The sequence below is a fragment of the Lathamus discolor genome, chromosome 6 (genome assembly GCF_037157495.1).
Source record: "Lathamus discolor isolate bLatDis1 chromosome 6, bLatDis1.hap1, whole genome shotgun sequence".
NCBI lineage: Eukaryota > Metazoa > Chordata > Aves > Psittaciformes > Psittacidae > Lathamus > Lathamus discolor.
Genome location: NC_088889.1, coordinates 46,764,061 through 46,786,790, shown reverse-complemented (window position 1 = coordinate 46,786,790; position 22,730 = coordinate 46,764,061). Strand labels below are relative to the sequence as shown.

General features: G+C 38.8%; 2 protein-coding genes and 1 long non-coding RNA gene across 5 annotated transcripts in view; 2 read left to right on the top strand and 1 right to left on the bottom strand.

Moving 5' to 3' along the window:
- The window catches only part of RASGRP1 (RAS guanyl releasing protein 1), a 44,312-nt gene extending 41,150 nt beyond the window's left edge, over nucleotides 1–3,162 (top strand). For 2 of the 3 annotated variants that reach the window (XR_010614142.1, XR_010614143.1), the window contains exon 18: nucleotides 22–108. Coding sequence is in view for 1 of the 3 variants with exons in the window: in XM_065686617.1 (XP_065542689.1) it covers nucleotides 22–156 (135 nt within the window). In the remaining 2 variants the exon portion in view is untranslated. Of the gene's footprint in view, nucleotides 1–21 lie in introns of all 3 variants that reach the window. The other variant, XM_065686617.1, reaches the window with a different exon arrangement.
- Nucleotides 3,163–3,852: 690 nt separating this feature from the next.
- FAM98B (family with sequence similarity 98 member B) lies at nucleotides 3,853–17,978 on the bottom strand. Its single transcript, XM_065686619.1, has 8 exons — nucleotides 17,729–17,978; nucleotides 16,768–16,916; nucleotides 15,852–15,986; nucleotides 14,997–15,175; nucleotides 11,652–11,732; nucleotides 11,151–11,267; nucleotides 8,627–8,794; nucleotides 3,853–7,132 (listed from the first exon to the last, which is right to left on the bottom strand). The coding sequence occupies exons 1-8, from the start codon at nucleotides 17,791–17,793 to the stop codon at nucleotides 6,776–6,778; spliced, it is 1,251 nt and encodes a 416-aa protein (XP_065542691.1). The 5' UTR covers nucleotides 17,794–17,978; the 3' UTR covers nucleotides 3,853–6,775.
- On the top strand, nucleotides 17,355–22,521 carry LOC136017896 (uncharacterized). The gene is made up of 2 exons (XR_010614145.1): nucleotides 17,355–17,465; nucleotides 21,474–22,521. It is a non-coding gene; the product is annotated as an uncharacterized LOC136017896 (long non-coding RNA).
- Nucleotides 22,522–22,730: the final 209 nt, after the last annotated feature.

Below are 22,730 nucleotides of genomic sequence, written 5' to 3'. Positions count from 1 at the left end.
TCTTTATGTTTTTTTGTTTAGGAAAGAAATATTTTAAAGGCACACAATGAAGGTTTAAAGATCCAGCTGGAACAGGCACATAAAACAATTGAATCTCTCACAATCCACAGAAGAAACCATGTAGTGGACAACCTACAACACAGAGACTGCTCCTAGCAGACAAGAGAGGAAATCTCCTATGGAAGAATGTAAGAAAGACTGAAGGAGGGGTTGTGATAAATCTGCTCTACCAGGTGAACTAGAGAGTCTGAAGGATGTTAAACAGAGATAGTCTCTTTACTCAATACATTGACTATTAATCACACACTCCCAAATGTATAAATCCACTTTCTTTGACTTTTTAAAGTAATTTAGCATTATCCGTTCCATGAAAATAGTTTCTTCTGGGTTTGTTTTTAAGAGGAGTGACATTGTTGCTGAAGTTTCTGTTCATGATTAAGACAACATGGATTGCCCAGTGACTTGGCTGCCAGCAGCACATCTTACTTTACAAGTGTTCGGACAAAGTAGATAGATATTCCTGAGACTGTGTCTCCTCAGATTTGGCCCAAATTTAGGTTTGTAGAAACAAACTTTCAATAAAGCTGAGTATATAAGTAAAACTGTAGAAATATTACATTAAGAGAAACAGTGATCATTTTGGCTGAAACCAATTAAACCATGATATGAACGGTCATCTTTATTTCCAAAGTTTAGCAAGAATATTAAAAAAAGTAGTTAAGCTAATGATATTTGATTCTTAGACTTTAAGATAGACTGACAAGTTTTTTAAACCTCTTTCACAGATTTAGATGTCCTGCTACTTAAATGCTTACCTTTGTTAAGGTAAAATAGATGAGCCAACAGTGAGTTTATATTGAATATTGTTTCCACTTTTATGTTCCATGCCATGGCTTGGAACACAGTCCTGCTTATCTGGCTTAAGGGATAACTTCTTGTCTGGTTATTTTTCTCTCATGTCAAAGTGGGCACTGTTGTTGAGTATAAGCTCAAGGGTCATGTTAAGAGGGAAACTGTACAGTAATCCCAGGGCAACATTTACTGTTTTCCAGAGCTCCTAATGTCTTATGGTTCTAGCAAAGGATTCTCCATTTTTGCTCTCCTAGATTTCATATGCACTTTAGGTAAAGAGTCAAGATGAGTGTGCTCTTTTGTGTGTAAATTTTGTATAGTAAAAGGTGCTAGGGAGGTAACTGAGTTTTCTTAAAGCTACAAAGTGTACGTATTGTTACGAGACAACAAAATGGTCTTTCAAGTCAGTGATAAATCTACTTGTCAGAATAGCCAATTTTAAAATTGCATTTGTGTCTCAAGAGGATCTGTACACTTTACTGTTGTATAAAACTTGCTTGTGTTATCAAACAGGGATTTGTCATCACACATTTAAACATCAGAAACTTAGGACTTCAATACATTTATCTAGTCCACTTAATGCTCCTCAAAACTTGTAAGTTACAAGTCCATTATAGATTGAAATTTAGTCAACTTATTACAATAGCATGTGTGCTTTGTGTTCAAAGTGGTATAAATGTACGTTCCATCCACAATTTATAGTCCTTATCAAGTATATGAATGCTTTATTTATTACAAAAAAAGTCCATTTGAAACTACTTGCCAGTTTAGTGAGTCTAAATTCTTGTTTTGAACTTCTTTTGTGCTTGCATCTTCATGTGTTAGTAAAAACAAAGGGAGGGAACTAGTAGTAGTGGATTTTCTGTTACTTTACTGTAAATAATGGACATGTGTAAGACAAAAACAAGCAGCTGTGAAGACCGTGCAGCTTTTATCCTCATACACTAAACCTGAACTATTAATAATTAACATGGAATTGCACTTTGATCAATGAAGCAATCAGAATGGCTTCAAGGTCTCCAAACTTGCTTTGCCCGTTTTCTGTAAGCTTCTTGATTCTGTTCTCTATTCAGGGAAACTACAGTAAGGTGTATTTCAGTAGGCATTTAGCAAGTACAAGTTTGTTTCTGCAATAATGAAAATAAACAAGATAAGATAGAAGTTGAATGTATTTTCATGTATTCTGAAAATACCCCTGAAGAACAGCCAAGACTCATAAATCTTGTTGTGCAGCTGAGTGCTTGTAGTCCAACCTCTGGATTCTAATAGAATTTGTGTGTATTTGTATATACTTTGTCTGTGCTGAGGGTGGAGATCATGAACAAAATCTCTTATTTAAAAAGACATTTCCCAAACATGAGCCGCTGGCCCAAAGACTACTGTGTTAATACAGAAAATCAAGTTATGACCATAGATTTGTACAGTCTTAAACGCTAACTTACTGTTCTGCTGTGCTGTCATCTTGTTCCTACAAACAATCTGAACAACTTAAAAGGGATCTGTTTGCAGAAATGTCCTACAGAACACATACGTGGTGCTTCATGTATGCCGAAGGCTTCCTGCTTCAAAGAAGTCAGTTGATACCTGAAGAACATCAGAGCTCTCAAAGATCCTTCAGGTTCCCTGTTTGCCCAAAGGCCCTTATTATAGTTTTCTTCCTCCCCCTCTCTTAGTGGTAGTCCCTTCTTTCTTTTGGGACTTTCTGCTGCATGAAAGAGTAATAGCAGAAACTGAATGCAGGGATACTGCTAAAACTGACAAAGCTACTGAACAAAACTCACATCTGTATTAATTTTCAAGTTGCTTTATCTAGGAAAAAAGATTAAAGTACTAAGTGCTGTTTAAAAGTCATGTTAGCAAACACTGGGATTGACATTTATCTTGTCATGGCTAATTTAAATGAGAAGCACTCACCTTTATTCCTCCAGGCTCAGCTGTTTCATGTACATACAGGAAGGAAGGAAGGAAATGCAAGTGCCCTCCCCTCCAACTACTGCTTATTTTTAAATAAAGTGTGAATTCTGATGGTTTAAAGTTAAATAGAGTAACATAACAATTAAAAAAGCAGATCTACTGTTCATATTCAGATTAAACACAGCTACCTTTAAAGCAGCTTACATAACTTCTTTTGAAATATGTTTTTGTTACAGTAGCAATCTGTTATTTTGATGTAACTGATCTCTGTGGCAACTTGAAAAAATACTGGTTTAATGTTGAGAAGATTGAAAATGTGTACAGATTGTAAAGATTTTATATAAATTGTAAGATTTCAGTTTAATATTTATAATAGAAAAAATTACTAAGATTGCACTTCATGCCTCTGAGTTTGTATCTTGAAATCTGAACCACCTTCAGTGCTAACACTGGCTATTGCACATGCAGTACTGTAGCATCCTAAATACTTGCTAGTTTCTACGTTGTAGGAACCCTCAAAATACCTTATCATCTCAAAATACATTTTTACATAGGGAGATGAACATTCATTCAGTTATCTTCAGTCATCAGAGGGAGATGAGGGAAGAAGACATAGAGGGCAGACTAACTACTGAAAACACAGTTTCTGCTTATATGGGCAAATCTGCTCTAGTCTTGCACATAAAAACCAAGTTGTGTTTTACTTCATAAGTATAGAAATTCAGAAAAGAAAACTTCAGAAGTAATTTGAGATATTTCCTTAGTTTATGTAAAGACAACAGTAACTATCATACAGACTTACGGTTTGTTTTGTTTTTTTTTTAACTAAGGCAAAATTTAACTGAGACCCCTTAGTAATCCCAGCCAGTATAATAGGGATGTATTTGTGACATGTCCTGTCAGTTGGAATTCTTCTGTATTGTTATCTACAGCCTCATCATTTTTATTAAAATATACCTGTAATTTTTCAATCTCACAAAAAATATGTTCCATCACCACTGTAAATCACCAGCAAGATTTCTTCCTTACAAACACAAGAGGAACGTATGACAGTGGATCCAAATAACACTACACAAGGGATGCAAGTAACTTCAAATAGAGTACTTTATTCCTCAGTGTTTACAGCTGCTAACAAAAGTGGCTCAAATCCTGAAAAATTCCCCAACCCATTTTTCAATTCTTGAGCAAACAAAATATGCGTGAATAAACACAAAAATGCTCACAAACATATATATGAAAATCTTTTGTTTACAACAGAATTTTTGAAAATACTTTTTTCCCAAGAAAAACATACAAAATTTGAGAAGAGGTTTAAATCAATTTCATGGTATTATTGCATTTTTTGATAAATTAAAAGCATACATTCTGACACCAGAAGACAGAAAAGGATACCTCGATGAAATGTGGTGGTGCTTACTTTAGTTTTCAACTACTGGCTTCACATTTTGGAATTGCTTAAAGAGAGACTGAAATGGCCAGATTAAAAAAACAAAACAGAATCTCCAACCTATTCAAATTTCCATTTTCTACATAGTCTACATAAAGAAAACTGAAATATGGGATTAAAATAACTGTTAGAATTACACGTAGGCATATAGCTGGTTCACTTGATGGTTTACTTCATTCAGAACCACCCTGCCCTCTACAAACAGGATAAACCAATGAGTGTAAAGGCACCAAGACACATCCACATACAATTACACCTGTTGAACTAAAGCCAGCCCATCTCCACATCTTAAGACTGACAAAATCTTTAGGTGTAGATAAGCCACTTGATTTCCCTAGCATGCTTCCTTGGTGAAGCTAAATGTTTGACTGCTGTTCAGAAATTACTTGTAGCAAAAACATTACATTGGGATGAGCAAATAGAATTTTATATTAAGGCTTCAGTTGTTAAAAACTCTTTCCTCCACTCCTCTGCTGACTAACACTTCACCTCCACGGCCAGCAGTCTCACTTGGTGTGTTCACCAATCTGTGAGCTATTGAAGAGCATTCAGCAAAAAACCAGGCGCAAGAGCACAAACCCAGTAGTGTGCTCCAACACAACCTTTGGGGTGTCTCCATAATGACTGCAGAGGCTGACAATGGCATAGGCCAGAAAGGAGTGTAGAACACTGGCAAAGGAACTGTATTGCTAGCAATTGGCTGAAGTTAAGCCATTATTTTAAGAGTTTCACATCCAAGCTAACATGTTCAAGCAAGAAAGACTCCTGCTCTTCTTTGTTAGGTACCTGCCTGGACCCTAAGGTATGGGTAAGTAAGTCCTTATCTATCCTTTCACAAGCAGCATTCTCAAGCAGACTATGAACAAAGAGGAAATAATGGAGAGAAACTTTTGCCATTTATCTAGATTAAAATTTTAAATTAAAAGGTTGGTGATGGCTTATTAACAAAATCTGACACAGGCTTTTTAAAGAGATAATTGATTTTGAACAGAGCTTCATATTCAGCATAAAGCTGCTGATGAAACAGGGCATGCTGCACATGTTCCTGAAGGTAAAATAACATCTGTCACGCAAACCAGGTATGGACAGCAATAGGAAATTTGGGCAGAAAGAACTTGTAACTGTGGAACATAAAAGCGGAATGAAATCGTAAAGTTCAACCTGCAGTTAAGCCAACCTGCAGAGAAGCCATACTCAAAGTGCCTCAAGGTTTCTGTGCTATGAAATCAACAGACATCCCCAAGTTTACCAGATGCCTTCTTGAATATCTGCATAATAACATGCCCCTGAATACTGTCACGAGTGTATACTTGGGCATCATCTCCCTGTTGCACTCTGTACTCAGGAGTGGCCTCACAGTAGAGGAGGAGATCTAAGATGCTGGACAACAGAAACTGTCCTTCTCTTTAACTGACAGCTCTAAATTTAATTCTTGCCTACATGTATTTACAGCCATAATTGTAAGAAAGTTTACTCCTTATTCTAGAGTAACACTGTCTGTGAGGGAGAAGGCACCCATATGGTATCAAGACAAAGTTTCTTTCAGGTTATCAGGCTGATTGGTTGGCAGAGTAAGAGAGTCACTGAGGAAGGGCAACTGCTGCATAAGATGTCTTATTAGCTGCACAATTGGAGTTTCCCAAACACAGAGCAAGTGGGGAAGGAAAAAACCAAAAACCCCAAACAAAACAAAAGAGAGGGGAAAAGAAACCCCAAACCAGAACGAAAAGCCTTCTCAAGAAGCTCAGCTTATTTAGCCTCTATGTCTCAAGGCTAATTCAGAAGGAATATAAATGAGCTCTTACCAGATATGATGCCTGCAGAAGTTTCCAGCCCAATCTGACCTTAAAATATCTTTATGAAACACCAATAAAATGGAAAGCGGGTAAAATAAAAATAGACGCTATCAAAACTCACCATGTTTCTTAAGTTTACGGTACACGCTCTGACCTACACCTCTCTAATATAGTTATTAACACACTAAACAACCCGATTTTATTTGTTTCTGCAGAGTATTAATTCAGAATGTTATTTTATGTGAATTCTGGAAGAATAAGAAACCCAACAGAATAATTTTGACCAAAGCCTTAAGGATTTCACCATTTGACATGAAAATTCATTTACATGTCCCATATGAAAAGAAGATGAAGACAAAAAGCCTGAAAGCAGCATTCTAGTTTTTCAAGTGTTTCCATCAGGTTCTTAGTCCTATTTTGATATTTCTACACAGAATTTTGGATCAGGGGACTGGACATGTGACATGCAAGAATCTGAGAAGCTTGAACATTAAATAACGTTTGTTTAGAAAGTTTTATTCAGTTTTCTGAGGCTTATTTTAAATAAAATTACATTAAAAACACCATATGAACAGTACGAAAAAAAGGACTTTAGTCATCACAGTTTAGTATAAAAGTTCTGTTCAGCTAACTAAAAGAATTCAATGACAACATCAGTTGGTGTAATGTTAATTCTAACCTAAACCGAAGTTAACGTATCTAAATTCCTGATACCAGTAAACACCACCACTATATTTTGCCAATTACTGTTAATATTTACACTATTTCAGTATCTTCGGTATCCTCCCCCTCCTCTGCTGCCATAAGGATCACCATAGCCTCCCCTGCCACCATAACCTCCCCTGCCACTCTGGAAGCCACCTCCACCTCTTCCACCACCCCTGAAACCCCCGCCTCCAAACCCTCCCCCACCTCCAAACCCCCCCCCACCTCCAAACCCCCCCCCACCTCCTCCTCCTCTACCCCCTCCGCCCCCCCAGTTGCCCCTTCCACCCCCACCTCCACCTCCCCAGGCACCTCTTCCACCACCTTCTTGTCTCTTTTGCCAAGGAGGCATTTCAGGAGGAGGTGGTTCAATCTCTGTTGGTCTGCCCCCACGGTCAGGTACCCTCCCCATCAGAACCTATAGCGAAAAACAGGTCATTTTTAGTTTAAAAAAACCCAGTAATAATTTGAAGAGACACAGGGTACTTCTCTATGTGCAAAGACATGCTGCCTGCTCTTTACAGGAAATATGGTCCCCTTGGTGTGGAACTTGACAGCAGAATCCCTATTTCCTGTCCTCGTAACTTGCCATAACACAACAGAACTCTGAAAGTGATCCAATTTTGCCCCTGTAAAATTGCAGTAACTGCAGCTGGCTAGCTCATACTACTTTGGGGAAATATTTATGAAGTAAATACATGCATGTGAAGTATTACTATTACAATAAACAATATACATAATTCATGTAATGCATATGAATATGTGATATATGTAATTCATGTAATTCATATAGAAAAGACTCCTTATGATGCAGCTCTTCTACTTAAATTTCAAAGTTCAAGCTCAAACCTAATCAGCTAGCAAAAACCATGAACTGGCAAATTGATAGGCAACACTGAAAGGAGCACCAGTTTGCCTTAGGGTAGAAACTACTCAACTCACTAGGGGCTGGCACAGAGTCTGTAACATGCTGAAGTAACACTTCCAAGAAAATTAAAAACAAAAGGGATCTTGACTTTGGTGGATATTACCCAGTGTACCAAAAGGGAGACTGGACAAAGTTAAACAAAACATTAAGCTAAAGAACAAAAAGGTATCCATGTAGGTATTTTTGTTGTTTCCGTATTTCTTAAACCTTCTGTGTAATGAATGTTTACATATGCTGGTCAGTCCTAGGCACTTCCATTAAAGTCCTCTCAAAAAAACTCCAAAACTCTCTCTGAGATCCTACAGTAATTAAGAAATTTCAGTATTTCTGGGATCAAAACATATTAAAAGGTATCTAAATGAGGCACAAAACTTTAGAAAACTTTGTAAGTAAAGGATTAATAAAAATAGGCTTAGTCACCATTTGAATGGTGAAACTAATGCCATTACTCACAAGCTTCAGCTTTTATCATACACAAGAAAGCAGTACAGTGTTATTACTGTAGCTATACCAAGTAATTTTGCTTTGCAGCAAAATGACACTTCCACAGAAACTTCTATCATTTATAATATACTGATAAACTAAAGCTGCTGGTTTATGAACTGAGTGACATAATCCTGGCAATGGTAGCCCAGGACCTGATACCAGAAAGACTGACACATATCCTTAGCATGAGGCGTGCAGTTCCACTGAACTCAAAGAGGTCATTTACACAAACACGCGCACACACATACACCTCCCCATACTGCTCCTGCTCATCTAGACTACTGTTTCACCCTGTGGTATGACTGAATGTGAAATAACATAAGAAAAGATGCTGCCGCAATGGTTAGTGGAATGCTGCAAACTTTCCTTTCTTAAAGCACCAGGTATCTTACAGAAAGAAATGAAAATATTAAGCGAAGAGCGTAATTCCAGAATGATTATTGACAGGTCTGTAAACTCCCATGTCCTTTTATCACATCCCAGAAAGAAAAAGCATACCTTGTTGATCGCACAGACTGTATTTTCTCGTGTTGATCCACTACTTGTTCTTATGATCTTTGACAAATCTTCTCGAGCAGCAAGAAGGTGAGCTAACGTAATAGTTGACTTTGGAGATAATGCATAGCGCTTGGGCTGATAAATTCGTGCTATATCATCTGTTTTTACCTAAATGATAAAAATAAAACACAACTTATTTGCTAGGCATAAAACACACAAACACGTGTACTGTAAACCACGAATTGGTCTCAGTTTCAATTTGAACACAGGGTGGAATGCCGGAAAATCTAGGTTATCTTACAAAATATATTGCCAGTTGTTACCAATTCCCTTCATACTCATGAAACTATTGTACAAAAAAATGCTGCTGATGTTTAGTTGATGCTGAAATTAACACCATTACTCCTATCCACTGTCATCAGATTTTTTAATGTTTTCCAACACATCTAAAGTCTAAAATGTAAGAGTACAAACTGCCCTCTTAAGAGCTTTACATAGCCACATTTAACAGATAGCTTCTAGATGTGATGAGAACAGAGCAGCTTCAAAGATCAACTTGTAGAAAAAAAATGAATTGTATCCATGCAGCAGAACACTTGTGCAAGCCATGAAAAACTGAAGACTGAGAAGGGGAAAAAGCAAGATTTTTCCAAGCATACCTTGATATTTCATTTGTTTAACAAAAAAGAAAAATAAATTCACTTTCTGGGGACATCTAGAGTGATCTTGAGAGTAAAATTGGATCTTGGAGGACCAGACAACAGGTGCTGTTCCTTTACTTGCCTGTTTTGCTAGGCAATTACTACATCATTTATGGATCCATTTCAGTCTGCAAACTTACCTCTTCTTAGGGACTGAACAAGTTAAAAAAAAAAAAAAATCCAAACTATAGCACACACAAAAGAACGCCACAGCATCAAAAGCAGATAAAGGTATCAATACCTATTTAATGGTGGGGAAAAAGGCAAGCTAACAAATAAATTAAAAAAGCAGAACAATTTGCTTTTTGGCTTAAAAAAAATAAAATAAATATGAACTGCATCAATGCTAAAATATTTTCAATCCCAAAACCTTTGTGGAGAAGTTATAATAAAATATTTTGACAATAAGGAAAAAAGATTAAAAATCATATGTAATTTTGGACTAATATTTCACCTGGTTATTTCTGTAACTGCATACCATTTCACATCAACAGTCAAGATTGGAAAATGAATCATCTTACTACTTCATCATCATTAAAAATTTAAACTGTTGTTCTATTGCAGAAGTGTGTTCATTGGTTTTCACATTGTTTGAATGGAGTAAGACCAAATGACTTAAAATTTTCACCTAAGTTAGTCATGAGTTAACATCAACTACATTTCAGAAATACACTTTATATTTTAAAATATATAGTTGCATTGGTACAGCTATAAGGAAGTTACACACATGGGGACCTGTCCTGGCTTCCGTGAGCTAAAAGTCCTCCTTTTCCTTTCCTGCAGCATAAAAGCATTCACAACCCCTGCAGAAAATAATGAGCCATTCCAAAGTAGCACAGCAGCATCCAGACTCCTGTCTTCTAGTGATACTGAGTGAGCTTCATGAAAACAATTCTGTCTGCAAGTGTCAACGACAAATTGTGACACCAGGAAGACTAGTAACAATCCATACTTTCAGTAAGCTTTTGAAGTTTTATAACATCCATCTTAAGCTTTCTACACCAACCTTTTGAAGGAAAGTTGATCTTGCAGCTCATGAGCAAAAACATCATCCTTCAGCTTCCACATGTATATTCATCAAATTACAAACCTTTTGTATCCTATCTCCCCACTCACTTGAATAAAACAACATATATTTATAGCTCAAAAAGATCAAACTGGTTAAATCATGACAGTTTTTTAATATACAGAGTGCTACAAACAAATGAAATGATCACAATTAAAATTATATCAACAGAGAAAATTCAGAGTAGTTCAGAATTTTTAGTCATCTGAAGGATTACAATTGCGTGCTTTTCTCATGAGCGGCTACCTAAATAACCTGTTCAACTGATCATCTGCAGTATGTAGTAGTCGTATGACCATCCAGTAGATCTGAATCCAAGACAGGTAGCAATAACTGTAATCTCACTGGCTTTAGGGACAGTGACTCTTTGCACCCAGTTTATGCTAAGGCCCAGTGTTTATATTTCTCTTGCATGTGCTTGAGAAATGCTGAAGCTCCTTCCCAATTCACTTGATTGGAGAGGGGTGTATATAGGAAATGAAAAGGGGAGATGTGAACTTATTAAAGTGAGAAGTCCCAACAGAGAATGCTAAAATTTCTAATGGTGAAGCTATAAACAGACACAAGGATGGACTGTCCCATCTAGTCAAATCCTTCCCCTTCCAGGACTTGGATGTTATAAGCACTGATGAGAAACTGGTTGGAAAGAAGACAACAGTAATGGAAGTGTATTTACAGTATGTACCATTCAGTAGGAAGATGTGGGGAACTGCAACAGACTCCTACATACAGGAAGTAAAAAATTCATCAAGCTTACCTTTGCTCTATCAGACCAGCCAAAAGACTGTACTGTCACATCCAGCCTCTTCATTAACATGCGTCGGCGACATTCGTACTCACTCCGAAGAGCATCATTGATTTTTTCCAATCTTTCCTGCAGTGTTATAATAAAAATTCAAACATTCAAATCTATAAAGTTATAGAAGTCAATTTAAAGGTAACCCCACTCAGCAACTGAGATGTCAATCCCCAGATGATCACTATGAACTACATAAAATTCGAGATGCATTTGTGTAGTGCCACAGTGGTATGCGTATACAAAATATTTTGAAAGCAGATGAATTCACAAAAAGTCTGGTTTATAACATTAATTCTGGAAGTATCTGATTAGCATCATCAGTATTTAGCAATTGAATTTTAGTATCAATATTTAGCAATAGATCACTGACTGTAAGATGGACAAAGTCAGATGAGGCCATAAGCATTAATTTTGACATCCCATTAAATACAGAAAAGAAATTGAGAGACTTCTATTTACCACTTGTTCAGAATTCAGAGGTTTTGTTAGTAGTGACTTCCCCACGTGGTTATTTTGAACTTTGGAGAGAATATCCTTTATCTGAAACGAAACACATATTTCTTCTCAGAACATAATTATACTTCTGTTTATTCCAGCACAACTTGCAGTAATCACAATTTGCTACTCATAAGATCAAATACAGCACATTTTTTTTTAGCAGACTCATAAAACCAGATATGCTTCTTCTGGCTTACCCATGACAAAAAGATTTCCTGAATACTTTTACTGCATGACTAACTTCCATACAAAAATATTTTATGGCACACCACTTTTCCCAGTTATCATAGAAAAATATGTACATGGCAAATGTATCAAGTACATACAGGCAGAAGGGCTAGTTAAATTAATCATTTTACTTATTACTAAGTGTTGTACCTACAACTAAGAAAATGCAACAACTGCAAGCTAAGAGTTCTGTTGCCAAATGCTAGACTTAGCTACAAAGTTCTGGTGATGGGTGCTAATAAGAAAGGCAGGAGATATGACAGGTATACAGTCATTCTCTCTCTTCTTTCTCCTAATCCTGTGATTGCTTCCATTTAACATCACGTTTAAGACCTTTGCATTCACCCCGAATCAGCATTGCTTATATTTCTTCCATTAGTTCTTGCCCTCAAAAACTGGGGATAAGGTGTGCTCTCTCTTTCTGCCTTCCAAACTCCACTGCATTCTCCTCTCCCATTACAAGAAACCTCTACATCCTTTTCTTGAAGGAACTTCCTTTGCACAGCTCTTCTCCATGGTTGTCTGACTTGTCTGTTTTCTAAATGCAGCCAACTTGTTCTGCTTTTACTGAAGCATGTACACGATGCCTCTCATAATTTACTTCAAAATTTCAATGCATCCAAGCACATAACATACTTGAATTTAGATAAGTGTCTGAAGAATCAAAACCTGGAGCAATATAGTTAGATCAGCATGACAGCAAGAGATGAAGAAATAAGTAATTACTAGAGAAGGAATAAACAGCAGATGAATTAAAAGTCCTATTAGGCAAGAGGTGTCTATCCATATACCATTAAGGTCAGCAATATAAACTCAAAGGTTCTAATGAGTTGAAGAGAAGAGTCTATCAAAATGAGATTGGCTTCTGGAACAAAACAACAAGCAAAGCCAGAACAAATCCTCAATATAATTTATAGCTATTGAGTGAGAGAAAATTTGGAAACCAGTGATGCTGAATACTGTGTAGAGATTAGAATTACTGCAAGTTCAGCTGCAAGGGCAGCTAAGAGGTAAATACAACACTGGACTCCACATACAAAAAAGCCACACATTCGGCCATGTGCCACCACAAGATGATCACAATTAAAAGACCTAACTCAGCACTGCATACTCCTGAATGCCACAAACTGAAAAATGAAAGGAAGTTTAGAGAAAATAATTATGGAAGAGAATCAGTGAAAATCAGAACTAGAAGAAACAAGACAGCTAAATGAAACAATCCTTTATTGACTGGGAAACTGCCCCCAAATTTCTCCAACCTTTCTCTCCAAGTTAAAGACGATACCTATGTAATTTTACCCAGTAACAGGTTTATTAATCAAGTAATGTCTAAGGAGGAATCTTTTCACTGATGAACTGGTCTACGTTCATGTTTGTGACACACTGTAAAGTCATACCCAGATTACTGAATCTCCACTCCACTCCCCTGCTCCCATCAGCAGAAATCTGAGGACATATCCTACAACTATAATGATGAAATAGACTGAGCTGCCTTACAGCTGCAGAATACATACTGATGACAGGGCTATGAACACAACAGCTCTGACATACCCCTGTCTGCCAGAGGATAAGAATACAACTGATATGAGAATCTATGCTATAACCCACATTCCTAAGCACAACAGTTGCCCTAGATTAAGAAGGATAAGCAGGAGTTTAAAGAAAGACACCATCGCAACCCAGAAAGAAGCTTGCATATGTAGTGGGAACATCACAAAAGGATTGTCCAGGTAAGAGAGCAGTGAAAACCTACTCAGAAAAATGAAAACCAAATTGTAACAGCAAAGTCATCTTAAAGTTCTCACACACTCAGCTGTAAAAAACAAACTAATTAAAAGCTAGATGGAGACAAATATACTTGACTATTTGACCTTCTGTATAATCCATGACCTTGGTAGCATAAAATATTTAAGGGATTGCTTTGGAAGTTCACACACTCTCTAAAAATAGTTAAAAAAAAAACAGTTACTGGATTTGTTTGATACAAAAATATTTATTTCAAAATCTGCTGTATAAAAATATAGTAATTCTTGATGTCCTGACATTTTAATCCCCACAAAACAGTACTAGAATTGTTTCCTCATCCTTTAAAAAAAATTTAATGGATATAAAGATTAGAACTAAATAGATCAAGCACAGTTAATAGTGCAGGAACAGACATCTTGCTTTTCATAAATGAATCTAGACTGTCTTGTCACACTACAGTCCTACAGATGTAAGAAAACCATGCAAGTAACAGGCCCTCTCCCCCAAACCTCTAAATATTCAACTGCCCCTGGCTGAGGAGGAAGAAGAAAAAAGCAGCATAATCATGCAAAATTTTTACTCAGCAGCACAGAGAGATTCATTCCATGTATCTCCCGTAATTCCTAAAGGGTATCGGTCACCCACCCTCTCCACAAATACTAGGGAGAAATAAAGAGCAAAACTTTTAGCTGCCTGACAGAGAAGATAAATTCCACCCCAAGAGCCTATTTACATTCTGCAATGAGGAAGTCAGATTAAGGATTGCATCTGTGAAATGAATTAGAAACTGGTAGGACCTGAAAAAAATGAAAAAGCTATCCTGTTGAATAAAGCTTAAATTGACTTATTCTCTGACCACCAGTAAGTCAAGCATTTTCATCCTCTTCTGCAACTAAGGAAATGGCACTGTCAAGTCAATGCCTCCAAGTAAGAAGGTCATACGCTAAAAAGCAAAAATTTAAGCTCTGGACATTAAATATCTCCCAGAAACAACTACAGGTATATAAATGCACAATCAGTTATTGCCCAAAGTCTTCTGCTTGCTGCAGCCCATTTGAATGGGTAACATGAAAACTATGTTGCTTCAACTCATGCCTTAAATTTGCATGGCAAAGTATGCCTCACCAGGTACATCACATACTCAAAGAAATGCTGAAATACTTCACCTCAAAAACTGAACAGTTAAACACTAAACCGGCTTTCAGAATAAAAACTCCTTTGCACTTGTCAGATAGGGCTTTTGTGGATTAGACTGTTGGGCCCTTAAAGAAGAATGCTTTCAGAGATAATGCTTACGATTTAACAATTGAGAGAATACATAAAAGCCCATACCTTTTGTTCCACATTGGTTAACAAGGGAGGAATTTCAGAAGATGAGGAGTTTGGCAGGCCCAGTGCATCGCAAATAGCTTGCACTTCCTGATAAATTTCACTGTGTTTTTCCAAATGAGAGCCTTTCATTTTCTTGCTGTGCAGTATCTTTAAAGCCTGAAGTTCTGTACTTAGAAATACTAGAGAGAAAAGCATCATAATGGCAGATTTAGAGACATATGAATATTTCTGCATCCACATTCTCATACACAAATACAACTATACATTTATAAGACAACCCCGATAAAAGGGAGACTCTCAGTTCTCCCATGGACAGGTCAGTATCAGTTTCCCATTCCTTACTTGAACTAACTCTCACCTGACTTCCTATCATATTTAACTGCTTAACCCACTTCTGACACCAGACCCCTAGTTCCCTGGCTAGTTTTGTATTATCACACTGGTTCCTGCAGCTACTCCTTTGTCCAAGTCCGTCTTACACCTAAACTTTACTTCTCTCAATCACGCACTTTCAGATCAGGTAGCATTTCCTTTTAAGACATCCAGAAACTTCGCAGAAACACAGGAAGCAAGGTCTCAGTTTCAGCAGAGCTGGAACTGGATCAGGAGAGGGATGAGGCCTCAGTAGATTGAACCATACTTCACAAAGTTTAATTTCTACTAAAATAGTTTCCTAATAGTTTTCTATTTTCCATTTCTGCACAAGTGAGCTGACGCATGCTCAGCTAGGTTGTATAACTGTACACATATACTTAAATACATATAAAAAATATTTAATGTAATTGTAGAATAACAACAGAGCATGCACATACAATACTGTATTCTAAGTGGGAATAAAAAATGCTTGTAACTTACAGAGGAGTTTAAGACAATCTTCTTTTTCTCTTAATCTGTCTTTGATGTCTCCAGATACAAGTGATGAATATGGACAAGCCATTTCTCTCAGAAAGCCACTAATCTCAAGCTGGAAGCTCTCTATATCTTTATCACCTATGGGAATAAACAAGTGCAACACTTTGAACAAGGTGGTGATGCCACAGCAGTCTTTGAAGACTTTGATGCAATTGAACATCACTATGAAGTGAACAGCTTACATCACAAAGCAGTATATCAATGTAATTAATTTTCTGACGAACAACTTCTAGGAGTCACAAACCCACTATTTCCAGTGATTGTTTTTAGTTTTACTACTTTTCTTGTGAAAACACAATCAATACCAAACCTTATCCAAGTTCTAGTACTCAAAAAAATCAGGTAGTTGTAACATGCAACTCGAGTATCCACACACAGTGCTGAAAGGAACACTGCACTGGACCAAGTAACTGAAAATATTAGGCAGTGGAATTTAAGCCATCAAAATACCTGCAAGTCTCAAGGCTAGGCTGGATGAGACTTTGAGCAAGCTGGCCTAGTGGAAGGTGTCCCTGCCCATGGCAAGGGGGTTAGAACTAGATGATCTTTAAGGTCTCTTCCAACAATGATTCCATTAAAATATGATTACATAAAACAACTACTCACGGATGCATGAATGTACTTTTCGTGTTTACAAAGATCTAAAAAAAAAACCCAAACCACAAGCACCTTTTTTCTTTTGAAAGAAACTTCACAAGACTTAAACTATGAGCCACATCCATGCAAATATAAGCCTGTTTGACTACCCTTTCTCTATCTGCTAAACTTCAACACTGTAAATTCACCATCAGCTGAACAATATGGGCCTAAACCCACTGAGCAAATACTAAACTGCTTTAATAAATTAAAATGTACACACCATCTGCTGCAGTGATGCTTTCTTCCATATTACAAAGCGACTTTATTTGGGAACCTAACCAAACACAAAGCTCAAAAAACTCTGGTGAAGACAATCCATTTTCTGCTGCTTTGTTCAGGGCTCCCTCCTCCAACAGAGGACCAGTGTAGCTGCAGAGAGAAACATTACTGATATGAAACCAGCTTACCATAAAATATATATGTTTTAAAACCATTTTACCACAAGCTGGTTAGTAACTACACTGGAAATACTCTTTTCAAGTTACTTTTATCAAGGAATAACAGACTTTTTTTTAAACAGACCAATAAATGAGTGGTGAACAAAATGGTGTGTCAGAAAACAGGAGGCAGGCATCCACACGTATCATGTATACGTGAAAACAGTTTCATGTCTCAGTACATGCTGAACAGACAAGAATTCGAGTGTTCAGTCAAACAGATTTCCCTACAACATTATCTTGGTGATGTACTTTTGGAACAACACTGGCAATACGATAACAGAAAACTGAACTCAGTTTTACACTGTTTCTGCTCTGTTCTACCTGGGGCATCACTTTAAGGCGGGCTGAAGCCGGGCGGACAGTGGGAGGCCCGACCGCCCCACCGTGAGCAGACACGGCCGCTTTCAAACCCCCCCCCGCACCCCAGCAAATACCCGTCCAGACGCGCTTCCTTCGCCTAACCCCCATTACAACCAGGGTAAGCCCAACGCAGATGCTGTGACCCCGATCCCGGGCGAGGCTAAAGGCCCTGCCACGGCCGCCACCGGGCCTCCCCTGGCACCCGCTGGAACGCGAAGCCCGCTCCTCTGCCGCACGCCGCACCCCTCCGCCCCCCGACCCGGGCCCGACCTCCTCCCCGATGCGACGGGGCCCCGCTCTGTGCCCGGCAGAGCGGCGAGGCGGCGGGGTCCCCTCGGCCTCCCTCCCCGCAAAAGGGGGGCCGCTGCTCCCCGCGATTACCCCAGGGCCTCCAGCGCATCCAAAATGTCGCATTCCATCTTCACGGCGGGAGCCAGCTCCTTCATGCCGGCACCGCGACTCGGGCTCGCCGCCGCCCACCGCGCGGCGCTGTGCCCGGCTCAAACCGGCCCCCCGCAAACCTGAGCCCGGCTTTGCGTTCCGCCGCCGCCGGGGGCCCCGGGCCCGGCAGGAGGCCCCGGCTGTCCCCGGCCCTCCTCGGGGCTGTTCAGGAGGGGAGCCCTGCAGCTGGAGATGACCTGCCAGGAGGCCGGGCCTTGCATTCTTGCCTCAGCACGGAGCGCCCTAGCTCGCCCACCGTTCCCTGGCGAGGGTGGTCTGGCCCTGCGGCTGTTCCTGTTGGCTCGCTCCGGCTTTGGCCCCAAGCTCACCCGACACCTACCCCCCACCGCCGGGGGTTTTACGTGGATGAAACAAGCAGGTTTTTGGGCCTGGACCGCTCCAGTGTTTCTGGTCTCTCTCTGAGTTTCGAACTGTGAAACTCCGCCCGAGGTGGTGCAGGCCACGGCTGCGAGGCCCCTGCAGCCGCGATTTTGAGCTCGGGGGACCAGCTCCCGGAGCGTGGTTGAGGTTAAAATCTAGATTGTTTATGGTGTTTGTGATAAATTACGGAGGGAAGCTGGGGTAGGGGCGTTGTGAACATGACCAGCAGCTCCTGCCTGAGGAACAACCAGGTGTGGCTGTTGTGGTGAAGACCTTGGAAGCAGCACACAGCTTTGCTGCCCGTGTGTGACTGCATGCTGCACATAGAGTGGGATGGCCCACTGTGTCTCTCTGAGCACATCACTTTTCAGTCCTGTGGCCTGCAGGGATTTCCAGTTTCAGTACTGTTAGGCCTATTAATTGGAAAACTGGAAGGAAGGTTTCCCAAAACACGTCTTTGAGCATTGGTTTTCTTTTGTCTTCTATTTTGAGATGTCTGGCTCATCATTTCCAAGCTTTTCTTAGGGACAGCAATGTTAAGAGAGAGACAGACACTAGTGCCAGCTTTTTTGTGTGTGTTTGGTTCCAGACTATCTCTGTTTTATTCCTTACTCCCTCCAACTTCTGGTGAAGCATGCCCGACATCCCTTCTAAAACCATACTGTAGCATTAGTTTCTCAGGGTTTCTTATTTCATGTGGTTCAGCCGTAGGCTCCTATCTGTCCTATTAAGTAGAAGGAAAATTCAATTTTTTTTATTTTTTTTTCCCAATCTTGCCTTATCCAGACCTTCAGAAAACCCAGCGTCTAAATCTGTGATGCAGTGCTGTAAGGGTGTGCAATCAGACAGAAGTAATTACAACATAGATATTCGTAACAAGCAAAATATCCACCATTTTTGAAGCAGCTATTTTGAATTATTTCCGTTCAGCAGAAGATGTGACTTTATTGAGTACTAAGCTTTAAAAAAATTGGGAATGAGGACAGCCATGACATCCTCCCACACACAGAGACAGAAATCTAGGAATTAAAAACATTATTTATGGCAGTTGGTGCAAAGAAGAGCATCTTTAAGTCTGATAGGGTTATGTGGACCATATGATGTACATCAGTGCCAGCAACTCGGTGGTTTCTTTCACAACTCTTAACTATGTCTTTCTCCATATGACTGAGCTTCAAAAGGGCTTTTGCTTCAAACGGGTTAACATAATTTTTCTGTTACTCCTGTTTAAGCAATGTGGATGTCCTATTAGTAAAGAAAACAAGATATGCAGAAATAGAAATAGCCGCTTTTCTTTCCCTCTCTTTTCTGAAGTTGCATCTTGATGCTAACTGCAGTGAATCATCACTGCACAGTTGTCTGAGAAACCGAGTAGTTTTCATGTCACCCAACAGTGCATGCTAAGAAGAAGAACTAAGAACAACTAGAAGTGAAACTAGCATAACACAATTATCAAACCTGAAAAGTAATATGGTAATTTAAGACTTACTGTGTGGTACAAGTAGGTGGCAGCATTATTCCCTGGGTCTGTCTTAGTAAATTTTTCTACATGCCATAAATGTATTTTGCTAATTTGTACCACAGGACAATACATAAACTGTTGATTTCTCCTACTGTCTTTTGATAATGTTGCATATATATAATAGCCAAGCACATGCATCAGTCGCTCTTTTAATTACACAATATTTAAGTTATATAAGTTTGGATTTCACAAACTGTGTCTTGAGAACCACAGGTAAAAGGCATTTTTTGTTGTGATCATGCACACAGGTTGCCTAACACCTTCTCACAAATCCACTGTTCATTCAGTCCACAGCTTTCTCCTTGCCCATTCCTGAGTTTCCCATCCACAGGGGAGGAAAAAAATTGTGATAAAGCTGGCTGAAAATATTTTGTAGCAGACTAATCCCACAGGAGTAGGCTTTGCATTTGCCCTTTGTAATAGACAAAGAAGAATGCCAAAGGAAGAGGTCTTGGCATACAGTTGTTACTTTCACAAGAAAGGCATATGTGGCTTCAACAAGGTCATCAGTGCCCTCGCACTTTTCAGGTTTTATCAGGATTTCTTTTTCCCTAGTCTGCCAGTTAGCCATCTCCCTCAGCAGTCACGTAAATCCTGGAGCTGGCATGAGGAAGGAGTAGAAATGCACAGCCAAGGTTAGAAAATGAATATAGCACTGGATTAGTAGTGACTTAAATCAACTCAAACTGATACAAAATGGCATATTAATTCAGCATGCAGCTGCTGCTGTCTACACCTCTCTTAAATACACTGAAGAGTACCCTGAGTTGAAAGCAAGGTGAAGATAGGAATTTGCGGGGCACATCTTCTGCCAATTCATATTAAATCTCTACAATTTCAAGTTGTCTGTAACCTTACAAAAACCCAAACTACATAACTCCATTTCCTATTGACATTAAGCCAAGGTAAATGTCAGCCACTTACCAAACTACTTGTATGAATATGACAAGTCATATGTTGTTATGCTATTCAAAACTGCAGGAGAGGTGTTCCTATTGCCAGGTTTGCAAATGGGCACCAGGCATTCTCATACTGCCTGACAGTATGGGTGGCGTGGAAGGGTGGAAGGACTACTTCCTTCTGCAGCAGAGCAGTCACCTACTGGTATGCACTGCCAACAGAGCAGGCTTTTGCTGGTATGTGGTATATGCAACTTGTCTGCTCCTAGTAAGGAAAGTAAAACTTCCCGCAGATATACTAGCTGCACATCTTGAAAGATTCAGTTGCTTTGTCCTTCTCGTATTCAGCACAGGAATAAAAAAAACGGATCTCTTGAATTCAAATGAGGAGACTGTTTTAGTGCAGAAGTGGTACGATCTGTAGTACTAAGAAACGTTTAGCAGACAATTAATTGACCACTAGAGGGAAACATAGGAGTGGAGGAGTTGTTAAATGCTTTCCTCTAACACAAGCTTGCTTACGTGTAATGCTGTATTTTATGTGCACAGTTTAAAAATGATTGAGAAAAGACAGCACTTCATGCATGCTCAAGTCGATATAAGAAGCTTATATTGAGTTTAAAACAGATCAATAACAGGTTTAATTGTTATAATGAAATAATTTGTTTACACAGATGTTTATCAGTTTAAATTAATGTATTAACCCTGTAAACCTTTTCAACTTCCATCTGCAAAAAAAGTACTAGCCATTCTTTCAACCTATTAAAAAAATAGGCACTGCTCTTCAGACTTGCGGACATTTAAACAACTGTAGCTCTACTTGTTTAAAAGCTAATGTTAAATTGATTTTAATCCTTCTATAAAATCCTTCTTGTATTTACAGGTTATTTGGGACTACTCACCCCAGGCAGTATCAACTTAATTACATCATTGTGGAATCAGACTGCAAGTTAAAATTGATCTATATATAAATTACATCACTGTTGCAAATGGAGTAGATGTGAATGATGAGTATACTAACATCACTGAACCTGAGTGGATTTATGCTAGCTACAGGAATTCTGCCCATTAGTTTAAGGGCTACCCTCCTGAAATTGAAGCTGACCTCCCATCATAAACATCTGATTTAGAAGTCACCCTTATAACATCTTACAGACCTAACCAAGCCACCTGAAGTTGTGATGTCAAGGCTTTCAATCCAAAATGAATTATTTCAAGACATTATACACAGTGATAAATTCTGCAGAATGAAAATTCTTGAATGTGGACTGCTCTCAGACTGCTTTTTCAAGGGACGTATCTGCACAAACAGTGGAGGAGGGGTCAGAACCGGGCAATCATCAACACCTTGCACAATGACTGTAGTATACTGACTAGCCCTCCTTTTCCAGTACTTGTCTAAGGAGACACTGGCTCTTCATTGTCCTTGAATTGGAATAAGATGAATAAGGCACACTGAATATATTAATACAAAACAATATCGCCAGAAAGGTGTTGACCATAAGCAGCTTTACAAAAGGAAAGCTGAGCAACTCATGGTATTACTGGCACCTTTCACCTCTGTCAGGGACTCAATTTAATTGTCTTCTCACTACCAAGATAGTCTTTACACCATGAGGACTATTTACTTCTGAAGTTTCTCATGGATTTTTTAAAGAGAAAGTGAGAAGATGATTTAGTCTGTAGGTGCCCTGTGAACATTTGTTTGCAGAAGAGGCCTTGCAATACTGGTCATAATTTTGTGGACATTATTCCATTATGAATGAAACTGAAACCTCATACTGGTGCAACATATTAAGTGAGCAAACAGACCTGCAGTAAGTCTTGCCACTGCTACAGCAAATGTTCAGCCTGGCAGGACAAAGCAATGAATATTCCAAGTTCATATTTCTCATTCTTTTAAAAATAAACTGTGCCCATTTTGCTCTTCAGACCATATGGCATGAATCATTTCAGTGAAGCATTCATCACATCATGATTTACACTGACATTATTTCTTGGAAGTTAAGTGGTGGGGCTTCACTGTTAGGAGCTTCATGTATTACAACTGTTCTCTGTTCTTTTTCACTTGTTTCACTGAAAGGTGACTTTATTAATCTCATCTCAAAATTAGAGTTACAGGAATGAAAAACCAAGCACA

Coding starts and splice junctions, on each gene's coding strand:
- FAM98B (XM_065686619.1), bottom strand. CDS start 17,793: ATGAAGGAGCTGGCTCCCGCCGTGAAGATGGAATGCGACATTTTGGAT. Junction 16,917..17,728: donor GATGCGCTGGAGGCCCTGGG/GTAATCGCGGGG, acceptor TTCTCTCTGCAG/CTACACTGGTCCTCTGTTGG. Junction 15,987..16,767: donor AAGCATCACTGCAGCAGATG/GTGTGTACATTT, acceptor TTATTCCCATAG/GTGATAAAGATATAGAGAGC.